General features: G+C 35.4%; 2 protein-coding genes across 2 annotated transcripts; both read right to left on the minus strand.

The window, feature by feature from the left end:
- Positions 1 to 248: 248 nt before the first annotated feature.
- LOC132276471 (hydroquinone glucosyltransferase-like) lies at positions 249 to 2,169 on the minus strand. The gene has a single exon (XM_059777905.1). It carries the CDS (start codon positions 1,902 to 1,904, stop codon positions 495 to 497), a length of 1,410 nt encoding a protein of 469 aa, XP_059633888.1. The 5' UTR covers positions 1,905 to 2,169; the 3' UTR covers positions 249 to 494.
- A 3,744-nt stretch (positions 2,170 to 5,913) lies between these two features.
- Positions 5,914 to 12,321, minus strand: LOC132278270 (hydroquinone glucosyltransferase-like). Its single transcript, XM_059780072.1, has 2 exons — positions 12,114 to 12,321; positions 5,914 to 7,313 (listed from the first exon to the last, which is right to left on the minus strand). The coding sequence occupies exons 1-2, from the start codon at positions 12,319 to 12,321 to the stop codon at positions 5,914 to 5,916; spliced, it is 1,608 nt and encodes a 535-aa protein (XP_059636055.1).
- Between the last annotated feature and the right edge of the window lie 241 nt (positions 12,322 to 12,562).

A 12,562-nucleotide genomic window follows, 5' to 3' on the forward strand; every position in this document is an offset into this window, starting at 1 on the left:
AGAATCTTTGAAATGATCGGTTAATAAAATTATGTTATTTTGGTCCTTGAATGAAATGGAGCTAATTGTGAAACCAACGTCATTCAAATAATGACATCTTCTGATTTTCTATTTCAGCATTAGTCTATTTTATATCACCAGTCAAATTAAACAGCAAGTAATACAGTCATAAAAGGTTCTAACTCAAACAGTCCAAACTCAACCAAATGAAATATTGACCTTTTTAACTCTCTTCGAATAATAAATTTTGAGAATTTTTTAGATTATTCGATAATATTAATAATAAATTTTGAGAATTTTTTAGATTATCAGTTAATGAAGTGGAATATTCAAAGAATTAAATATGCAGATACATATGGGGGCAACTTGAAATGCAAGTGGGTGTTACGTGACTTTAACTTGAGCAACCCATAACCCAAGTCCAGCTAGGGGGGACCTTAATGCTAAATATAAGGTCCATATTCTTATTAAATAACCATAAAAATTGGAGGAAATTAAACATGTTTATGATTCCTCCACTTACTTACCAATTCGGATAGTGACTTTGTAGAGGATCCATCTTTATTTAAGACATTTCTAGCAGCGCTCTGCAAGGATTTTATTCTGCCGCGAATCAAACTCCCTTCTTCTGCTTCCATTAGATTCTTTGCTATTTTTGCAATTTCCTCTCGACCCACCAGACCATGTTCATTAGCTTGTGGACGCAAAGCCACTTTTAGTCCCTCATGTAACATTAGAGCATTCATCTTTTGCTCCGCATAAAGTGGCCAAGCAATTAGTGGCACCCCATGGACCACACTTTCTAGGGTCGAGTTCCAACCACAGTGAGTTATGAACCCACCGGTTGAACCATGGCTCAGGACCTCAACCTGTGGTGCCCAAGAGTGCACCACCAGTCCTCGCTCTTTTGTCCTGTCCAAAAATCCATCTGGTAAGAAACCAAAAGGATCGTCTTGGCTTTGGACGCTAAAGAATGCAGCATTGGCAGCTGCATCATTTGGGCTTCTTACCACCCACAGAAATCTTTGCCCACTCATTTCCAACCCAAACGCCAGTTCATTGAGCTGCTCACTTGAGAGGGTCCCGCCGCTTCCGAAGGCGACGAATAGGACCGAGCCACTTGGCTGATTATCCAGCCATACCAAACACTCGGGCCTATCCGGCCCAGTACTTGAACCGGTCTGAATAAGCGGCCCAATGGGATAAACCGGCGGCTTACCAGGTTCTTCCTCCTGCAAAGCTTTTATAGCCCCCTCTTCCATATCCATGAAACTATTCACTAAAATCCCCTCACATGAAGTCAACCGCTTCACCTGTTGAAGAATTCCCTTGTATGCTGGGTTGGAGCGGTCCTGAACCGGGTCCAGGAGATCTTTTCCAGGAACCGGGACGCAACCCGGAAGTTGAACCGGTTGAGGTAAGTCTCTGTATTCACATGAAACTGTTTGATCAAGAAGTGGCAAATGAAGGCAAAACAACAGAGTCATCGCCGGCGCTGCGAATAACAAGTACGGCGAGACGTGAAGTTCATCTGCGACACGGAAGGCTTCGGTGGCGAACGGATCTACGACGAGAGCGACCAAACGGGTGGTCGCAATTAACGACTTTAACGTGTCGCGGAGAGAGGAAAGAGAGCCAGACACGGTGAGGAAGATTTGGGTCTCGGCTTTGATTTCCTGAGTGGACTCGTGGAAGCTAACCGGTGGGAGAAAGATGTGGTTTACGCCGACGGGGAGGGATTGGAGGACGTCCTTTTGGGCTTTGGATGGTGGTCCGGTGGTGGGGACGATGATGGTGACGGAGAAGTTGTGGTGGAGAACGAGTCGCTTGGCGAACTCGGAGAGTGGGATGAGGTGACCCATTCCTGGACTGGGTAGGATGCCTATATGGGGTGTTTGATCCATAGTTGCTATGCTATCCCCTGAATAAAATTTGGGGATTCAAAAATAGTTAGTAGATGACGACTACATATGCATAGAGAGAGTTCTATTATAGAACTTCAAAAGCCCAACTTCTATATAATGTGTTGGTGTGATGGGTGAGGTTCAGTTTCAATTTGTATCTTGATTGTTGGATGAATTTTTTTTATTTTTATTTTTATTTTTATTTTTTCCCTCTTATCTATCAGTCATGTGTCCTCCTAAATTTAATTTTTTTATCTTTTAAATAGCTCTTCGCCTCTTCCACATTAGCTTTGAAGCCACACCTAATTTTTTTCCTAATAGAGTTGATTATCAATGACCAAACAGTCAAAAGGAGACGTCAAACAAAAGCGAAGCTTCAAGAAGAATGCTAATACAAACGACGACGTAAGGATGCTTTTCCTAACCGATTCAACCATAAGTCTATATAACTAAATAGTAAATGCCACTCTTTGATGTCCCAGATAATAATGATATAAATATTTTGGAACAATGGCAAAAAGAAAAAAGTGCTGGGTTTGGAACTATTTTATTTTGCTGAAATCTATACTGAACAATGAAAATTCACTGACTAAGTAGTCTATAGAATTTTATTTGACTCAAATTGATTGAGAATTTAATTTATTATGAATTTCTGAAGTGAAGTATAACTTATTCTGAAAAAATGCTTTTAGAACATAAATTCTTTTACTGAACCGATTTGTGAAATAATTTACAAAAACAATTTGTTGACAATAAAGTTTAGTCTGCTAGTTTTCAACTGCAATTGGTTTCATATAAATTGGGATAATAAGCTTTTTTTAGGGAATTTTCAAAGAAAATACGTTTGTGCCAAAATGGTACTTGGAGTTCTGTAACAGCAGAATCTTTAATAAATCTTATTACCTTAGGTAAGAAACACAATTACTCACCTACTTTTTTTTGGGTGGGGGGGGGCATGACTATGAATATTCTATTTTGAAAAGTAAAATAAGATTATTGACATTTTATGAAATTTTGAACATTAGTTGTTGCTAAAAATATATATATATATATATATAGACGAAGACAGCCTGAGTAAAAGAAATTGAATACTGGTCACATATTTGAAATTGGACTTGCAATGTGATAGGTGTGTATTTATGAATTTGTCGTTGTAAAATACACTCCACATAAAGAATAAATACCTACTACCATTTAACTAAAAATGTCTTATGGTAAATAAGATCGAATCACACATTCAAATGAGTTTTTGTTTTCAGACAAGAGATTTTAAAACATTAATTTTGAATTTTGTCACTAACTAGAATTAACTCAAATCATAAAGAAATGAACATTGAAAAACATTAGAATAAGAAAATTCAAGTATATAAATTGAGAACAAGAAATTGATGAGTAATACAACAGAACAATGCAAAGAAATTACAACTAGAACAAAAGGGAAAACTCTCTAATAATCTATTCTATCACCATCTCTATATTGGTTATTTATAGCCAAAATTGTGTATCCCCATTTGTTGCCTTCTGATTAATACTTTTCTGACTTCTTTCTTCCTTCACGTCACCTCTTCACGTGCACACACATCTCTATACACAATATAGCGGACGTGACGCATGTAGGTGGTGACATGGTAGTGATTGGACATTAATGCTGACGTGGCATGTGACAGGATGTGTACCAAAAACATAACATTATTGTGTTTTAACTTGAGACCTCTTAAAAAGATATTTATACAACACACCAACTTTCCTACAATGCTCCTTGTGTACATTTTTTGTTATAAATAAATATAATTGTCTTTTTGCAGCCAACTCTTCACTTATTTTTCATTTTTGTTTCTTTTCTTCTCATTCATGTATTAACACTTACAAAACACAAAATAAGCATATAAGAATATTTAAATAGTATAAAAGTCTAATTAAAAATTTATTTTGACACATGATATAATAGATTTTGTGTCGCAATGCTAAAATTTATTGATTGAAATATGATTGTTGTGTACATTAACGGAGAATGCATTGAGTTGGTGAAAAAAAAGGCTCGGTAATTCGGTGAGTAGGTACAAGTTATCCTTGAATGAAAGACTTTAAACCTACGTGTTAGATTCTTATTTTGGGTATTTGAGGATTGGAGTCACACTGGTGCAAAAGGTTAGTTGTTTCGTGCTAGATCCTTAAAAAGTAATCATGATATTGAAATGAACTTATACACCGATATTATTTTAGTATTTTCATAAATTTGGAATCGTGCCCTAACAAAGAAAAATATTTGAGTCCTGCCCCCATTAAGGAGATTGTGTTTTGCACACTAATCTATCCCAATAAGAGGTTGACTCATCTTTTAAACTTAAAAAAATACAAAATATGAGTTCTACCCAATTTTTAAGGTTAAACCCGACAGATTTATTTTTTCTCTCTCTTTGCTCTCATCTGTGTATATTTATTTACATTTTTATTTTTCCTTAGCAACCAATCATTCCAAACCTAACATTCCCATTGTGTCCTCCACCACTCTACTTCAGATTGGATTTCGATTTCGATTTGGTCTTAGTAATGATTGATTCATTTTCCTAAAACAAGTATGTTAAAACATTATATTTGTCCGGCGTGTTCGGTTCCTTTTACCCTCATTCTTTTTTTATAGAAAAATGTACGTAAAAAATAAAAATAAGATAGAAACCATATAATTGAATGAAAAAATGAATAACTTTCACATATAGCATGCATAAAAAGCAGTTGAGGTAGATTTTAAAAAGGGAGAAATAGAAATGGTTAGTTCAATTTTTTTAAAGATAGTTTTCTATCTTAAGAAAATTAAAAATAACAGAAAAAAAAAAAAGTAGAAAATACAATTTTTCATGAGTTAATTAAAAATAACCATTAAAGTTGAGTAAGAAAAAAAATAGATCACTTAACTATAAAAAATGAATATAACTCATATTTTGAATTTTTTTTTAAATTTAAAAGAGGTGTCAACCTTTTATTAAGACACGTTAGTGTGCAAGACATAATCTGTCTTGATGGGCCGTGACATATTGGTATCAATAAATAAAAGTTTTAACAATTGCAATTTACATGCAAAAATTTTTTTCCCCTTGATAACGGTGTCAAGTGATTTTAATTAGCAATACTAAAACCTAAAGTGAGATCCTTACCATCACATATACTATCTCATTTGAAGGACTCTAAAGTCAAACTGAATCATAGGAACAATATCACAAAGTCAGTCCCACTAATTGGGGGAGTCTGAATGAATGAATGATTTATGATCAACTTGAGTCGAGAGTGGGATTTGTTATGATAATGTATTTATGTCTCGAAATCTTAGAATAGGTTTTCACTTTAGATGATGTGTTTTGTTTACAAAGTTATTTTTATAAAAGTCTTGAAGAAAAAAAAAATGAAAAATCAATCATAATCCTTGACTGATAGTAAAAACATTGTTGTAGGATTTACCATATGTATGTGTATGTATATATATATAATACATAAATACACACATCATCATCGGTAATTAATTAATTAGAAAAGTAATAAATAAATAAAAATATATATATTTTTTTAAATTGAGATACCTCCTTATTTATTACGTTATTGATTTTGTAATTACGTCAGTAGGATCATTTACAAGTCATTAAGATTTTGGTTCTTTTTAAGGAAAAAAAAAAAAAAAAAAAAATCGTGAACAAAATATGTTGTTGTTTATTTAGCTAAACTATTTTCACAAAAACACATTAGTTTTCTTTTCTTTTTATTTTTTTTTATTTTTAATGATAATAAAAGTACTACACAAGCCAACATCAACTAAATTTATCATCAATAATCCCGAACATTGACCCCCTAGAGGGTTAATAATTCCCTACACATCAAAATAGACTAATGTCACGTTCGAAAGTATCAAATTGGTGCCTTAAAATTTGAATTAGAGAAAATTACTTCGAAATCTAAGCGAATTCAATTTCAATTCTAAGGCATTGATTAGCTAAATCTCAAACATCAAAATTTAAATATGTTAATGTTTCCTCCACTTGTTCACCAACTCAGATAGTGATTTTGCAGATGACCCATCTTCACTTAAGACATTTCTAGCAGTATTCTGCAAATATTTCATTTTGTTGCGAATCAAATTCCCTTCTTCTCCTTCCATTAGATTCTTTGCTATTTTTGCAAATTCCTCTCGAAGCACAAGACCATGTTCATTAACTTGCGGACGCAGAGCCACTTTTAGTCCTTCACTTAGCATTAAAGCATTCATCTTTTGCTCCGCATAAAGTGGCCAAGTAATTAGTGGCACCCCATGGACCACACTCTCTAGGGTCGAGTTCCAACCACAGTGGGTTACGAACCCACCGGTCGAGCCATGGCTCAGGACCTCAACCTGTGGTGCCCAAGAATGCACCACCAGGCCTCGCCCATTGGTCCTGTCCAAAAACCCATCTGGTAAAAAACCAAAAGGTTCATCTTGGCTTTGGACACTAAAGAATGCAGCATTGGCAGATCTTTCATTTGGGCTTCTTACCACCCACAAGAATCTTTGGCCGCTCATCTCCAACCCAAATGCCAATTCATCGAGCTGCTCACTAGAGAGGGTCCCACCACTCCCGAAAGCGACGAATAGGACGGAGCCACTTGGCTGGTTATCCAGCCATTGCAAACACTCATGCCCATCCGGTCCGGCACTTGAACCGGTCTGAATAAGAGTTCCTATGGGATAAACCGGCGGTTTACCCGGTTCTTCCACTAGCAAAGCTTTTATAGCCCCCTCTTCCATATCCATGAAAGTGTTCACTAAGACACCCTTAAATAAAGTCAACCGCTTTACGTTACGAAGAATCCCCGAATATGATGGGTTGGACCGGTCTTGAACCGGGTCTATGAAATCTGTTCCATGAACCGGGACGCAACCCGGAAGTTGAAGCGGTTCAGGCAAGTCTCTGTATTCGCATGAAAATGTTTGATCAAGGATGGGCAAATGAAGGCAAAACAACAGTGTCATCGCAGTCGTCGGGAACAGCAAGTACGGCGCGACGTGAAGCTCAACGGCGACATCCAAGGCGTCGGCGCCAAATGGGTCGACGACGAGAGCGACCAAATGGGTTGTCGCAATTAACGACTTTAAGGTGTCGCGGAGGGAGGGAAGAGAGTGAGCTATTGTAAGGAAGATTTGGGTCTCGGCGTTGAGGTCCTGACTCTGGAAGGTGACCGGAGGAAGAAAGGTGTGGTTTACGCCGATGGGGAGGGATTGGAGGACGTCCTTTTGGGCTTTGGGTGGTGGTCCGGTGGTGGGGACGATGATGGTGACGGAGAAGTTGTGGCGGAGAACTAGTCGCTCGGCAAATTCGGCGAGTGGGATGAGGTGACCCATTCCTGGACTCGGTAGGATGGCTATATGGGGTGTTTGATCTATGGTCACTGTGTGTTCGTTAGCGTGTGAGAATCGAATTTAATGGTTAGTGAGTTAGGTTCAGCTGTTTCAATTTATAAGTCATCTTCATTTTCATTTGTGAGTAAAGTAATGAATGACAAACCGTAAGCAGAGATGTCACACGAAAGAGAATTCAACGAAGAATACTAATAGAAACGACAACGTAAGGCTGGTTTTCCTATTTGATTCAACTATAACCAATATTAAATGCATTCATTGATGTACATTTATTGATATATAAATATATGCAATTGAACTTCCGAATATATATGTGTGTGTGTGTGGGGGGGGGCAACTGGAAGTGTTATGAAACACAGGAAGTGCCATGAAATTTATACCGGATCTTATGTTTATTATTATTTTTGAATGATTGGGAATGTGGAAATAGGACACATTGGTAATATCAAAACTTTTGTTAGTGCTACGCTCATTCTAAGTCACATAGGGCTAGGGGCGGAACCAAGGGTAGGCGATGGGGCCTGGCCCTTGCAAGAAATTCAGTATCTTTTATTAGTATAGGTTCAAAAACAATTTAGTAGAACTTGTGTAAGGTAACGAGTACCTTTGGCCCCCGCAAGAAATTTTTTAATTTATTATATATATATATATATATATATATATATATAATTTATTATATCATCTTTACTTCTTTTAACATATTTTAAAATAAAAAATCTTTTTTTTTTTTCAGTTTTTCTGAATCTCTTGTCCCCTGGCCTTAATGATGTTTGTTTGTTTGTTTATAATATATATTATTTTATAATGCTTTGACCCTTTTTCTTTTTTTTTTCTTTTTTTTTGTGTTTCCTTCGTGTACCTCCACCCCACCTCTTCTTTTCCTTGAAATATGGGTCAATTTTGGGTTTTTTTTTTTTTTTCGCTGCATAATGCGTGTCTCACTCAGTCCATCAGATTCTCTCTTCTCAGTTCTCTCTCACTCAGTCTATCACTTTGGCCCCCCAGTCACACGATCCTGGCTCCGCCCCTGCATAGAGCCGGAGTGAAAATGACTAGTCTCACTACTATGGGCTTTAAGCATCTATGTTCCCATACCCATTCTTTGGCATACCCTTCTGGATATGATTCCTTCACACAGTGCTCGTGTAGCCTCTCGGACCTGGCTCTGTTTGGGGTATGCCTCTGCGTGTGTTCTATTACTTGCAGGGGCTCAAGGATGACCTGATTCCTTATAGGAAAACCTATTCTTTGATCAGCCAGAGGGAATGACCCAAAATCTGTATTTCCAGTGGTTTGTGACATAGATACATGATTTATTTGTAATATTTTTCGTAAGTTTTGGTATATTTTCAAATATTTATAATTAATATATATATATATATATATATATAGCAATGCCATACAATTGGAGGCATACGTTGAGTTTAAGTAATTAATGTATATATTTAATAATAGTGTAAGTAATAAATGCATATATGGTAATTATGAAAAATAAATAAATATATATATATAGTAATATAGGTGTTTCATAAATAAATGCATATATGGCAATATAGGTGTTCCATATCACTAATACTCTAGCAAATTGAGCAGTATAAAGTGAATCAGTATGGAAATCGCGAATTAGGAAAATAAATTCGCGAATTGCAAAAAATGAATTCGCCAATTTTGTGCAAATTCGCTCCCAAATCACAAATTCGTATGCCGAGCTTGAGAGCAGACCCTCTTTGAACGAATTGTGTGACTATGGACTCACTTAGTCGAAGTTGTTTTGTACTTATAAGAAGTGTAATTTGGTTAACAATAGTGGCAAATGGAGTCCATTCAATGCACCTACTAAAAAAATTATCTAGAGGCGGTTTTAATGAAATTCGAACTCCCAATCTAAAAAGTTGTAAGGTGAGACGTTAGACTATCTCATTAGGGTTTTATTAAAAATGGGTCATACACTTTGATCGATTGAAAGTAGCCATACACTTTGATCGATTGAAAGTAGCCCAGCAATGTGAAGGTTTACTCCCTAAGAAGCGATGTGCAATAGCAATGGTTATAATATCTTGGCATGTGTTGAATCCTTGTCGAAAGACTAAAAGTCAAACTTGATCATAGGAACAATATCATATACAGAGGAAGTTCACCAAATGGTGATCCTTTTGTATGCATGTAGGGAGTCTAAAACTCTGAATCAATTATGGTAGGATTGGGTATGATTATGTCTCACAATCTTAAATTGATTAGATTTGCACTTTAGATGTGTTTTGTTTAATGAAAGTTGTTAGAAAAGTCCTTGAATAAAGAAAAAGAATTTATAATCCTTGACAAATAGAAATATTATTGTAGGACACCAAATACAAATACTAAAGTATGAGTTGAGAGAGATTCAATCTTCTACTTAAAAAAAAACCTTCTCTTCTTTGCCTCAAACAATTTGTAAAGATAATTAGTGTTAAAAGTATGGTTCGTTCATAAAATGGTCTCGAATGTAGACATTGTGTGATAAAAGCATTAGAATTGAAAACAAATCAAGCCACATACAAGCAAGGTTGTTTAGGACAGGGGAGTGCAGTGTGCACTTAGTAGAACTAGTATGTGTAGAGGCTGTGAAAACTAGTGTCTTAACTTATATAAGGGTGTGTGCAAGGTGTGAGACAGCTGAGTGTGTAATTACTTGCATAAATTATTGTGGTTGGGTTTGTCTTGTTTTTCCCTAATTACAAACTTATCTCTTTAAACAAAACCTCTCTATAAGAGAATCAAAGAGAAAAGTCACCACAAAATGGTCACTGTCATCAATATGACCAAAACTGAACGAATTTGAAATACAAGTGTCAAACAAGTCTCCCAAAATAGTCCAAAATCCACCAACTGCCTCCAAAATTCAAGATGCAAGCCCCTAACATATCCTTCAAAATTCAAGGTGCTACGCTCTATCTGACCATCAGTCATGGTATCGATCGCGATGTAACGAATTCGAACATAATAAATATAAATTGACCGATACGGGTCGCGTATCGAATAATATGGGGAACCATGGTTAAAAGTGAAGAGAGAGGGAGCAGTTATTTTGTGATGGATTTTCTTTGGTGGGCTGGTTTTGTCGGGCTTGGTTTGTACAGCCCCTTGTTTGGGCTTATGGTATTTTTCTTATGTTACTGGCCCCAAGACCACATATGCAATCTAATACCAAAATTCGAAGCCCAGTTACCGGCCATCTATGACAGAAGAAGCACAATCCAAATTGGACAGCTGAGCGTCTATCATGTAAAATGATGGCCGATGCAGAGGTTTTGGGTATGATCTTTTGTTTTGACATCTTTTCTGTCTTTGTTTTATTTTTTATTCATATGAACATGTATCATATAATATGCAAATAGAGGTTCTATTCATGTGTATAAAAATAAAGTTTTTTTAAAAAAAATTATTTTTGCTATAAATCGAATGTGCGAATACTCTCTAGGCATTAAAAAAAAGACACTTATATTTTTTTGAATTGAACAAATAAGAACATTTTCTGAATTTGAAGAATAAAATATCTAAAATATCCTTAAAACAAAATAATATAAAATAAAAACTTAGAAAAATAAAATAAAATAAAAAACACGAGAGGAGAGAGATTATTAAAGGTACTTTGGGTTTTTGCATTTATTGTTGGTAGCTACAATAATCAGACACAAATAACAGCTAACCCCAAAATAGCACAAAAATTAGTAACTTGGGTCTTAACTCCTAAGCCTTAGGTTTAAGTTGAGAGAGAGAGAGAGCGAGAGAGAGAGAGAGAGAAAGAGACCAAAAAAAAAGAATTTGGGTTGAGTCATCTCCATCTTCATCTAAGCATCCCTTTCTCCCCAGCTCACCCTTGTATGATCATGAAATTTTACCAAACAATTTATCATTTTTTTCTTTCCTCTCCTAATCAGAGACTTCTTATCTATTGTACTTCTTTAATGCTACTGGCCCAATGCTATGACAGAAGCACAAGCACAATCCAAACTGGACAGCTGTCCGACAGCTGAGCGTTTATCATGTATGATGGCTGATGCAAAGGTTTTGTATAAGGTCTTTTTGTTTTGACAAGGATATTTTCTGTCTTTATTTTATTTATTTTTATTCATATGAGCATGTATCATATAATCTGCAATATGTGATTGGTAGATACTGCGTGTGCCATCTAATTAAGATTCTATTCATGTGTATAAAACTAGGGTAAAGTTCTTTTAAAATAAAAAATAAAAAATAAAAAGTTGCTATATATACTAAATGTGCAAATACTCCCTAGGTGTTAAAAAAAAAATAAAAAAATTTTACATTTTTCAAATTGAGCAAATCAGGATATTTTCTCAATTTAAAGACTAAAATACCTAAAATGTCCTTAAAACAAAATAAAATAAAATAAAAACTTAGGAAAAATGAAATAAAATAAAAACACAAAAAGGAGAGAGAGATTATTATAAAAGCCCCAAAGTACCTTTAATAATCTCTCTCCCTGTGTTTATTTTATTTTATTTTGTCCTAAAGACATTTTAGGTATTTCAATCTTCAAACTAACTGTCAACAAATACTACGGAGCAATTTGCACATATTTTCAGAAATAAGATCCATATAGCCCCTTAAAAATGTAAAAAATCAATATTGCCCTTTAATATGTAATTGATTTAAATTAAAAAATATCAAAACTCTTAAATGACGCTTTTACCCTTAGTATACACTCGTTGCACCTCACCACTCTCTTTAACTTCTATATAAATATATATTATATGTATATGTATATTGTAAACCCCAAACACCATACCACAACAGAAGAACAACAACCACCACCACAACCACCTAACCTATGGCCTCTAAAACCATAACCCTAACAAACCCACCACCAAATCCCTTACCGTCATTGTTGCCATCACCACCAAGAAATCCATTATCGTTGACCTTTCGAATCTGGCCGCGACGTTGACGTTGTTGCCGAAGACGGGGATAAATATAACGACTCAAATTCGCTAGGTCCAAATCGCTAACCGGGTTATTACCCGAACCCGAAGTCATGCAAGAATAATATTGTCATTTCTCATTAAATTAATACTTAAAGGCCCAACAGGCAAAATGGTCATTTAATATGATTTTGATGGTTGAAGACCCAAAAAGGGTAAAATAGTTATTTGATAGGGCCATCCAATGATTAGGATGAACTCAGGGGGTAATATGGTCATTATTGTGGTTAAAATATAATTAATGTATTTTATTAGGCCATATAGTAAATACTAGCAACATAAATGTGTAATAAAGT

The sequence above is a fragment of the Cornus florida genome, unplaced genomic scaffold (genome assembly GCF_030987335.1).
Source record: "Cornus florida cultivar Cherokee Brave unplaced genomic scaffold, ASM3098733v1 CherokeeBrave_3.0.0_Hap2_Chr10, whole genome shotgun sequence".
Lineage (NCBI taxonomy): Eukaryota > Viridiplantae > Streptophyta > Magnoliopsida > Cornales > Cornaceae > Cornus > Cornus florida.

Excerpts from the sequence above, each read along its gene's own strand:
- LOC132278270 (XM_059780072.1), bottom strand. The coding sequence starts at position 12,321 with ATGACTTCGGGTTCGGGTAATAACCCGGTTAGCGATTTGGACCTAGCG. Across the intron at positions 7,314-12,113 it reads TATGGTTTTAGAGGCCATAG|TGACCATAGATCAAACACCC; the intron begins GTTAGGTGGTTG and ends ACGAACACACAG.
- LOC132276471 (XM_059777905.1), bottom strand. The coding sequence starts at position 1,904 with ATGGATCAAACACCCCATATAGGCATCCTACCCAGTCCAGGAATGGGT.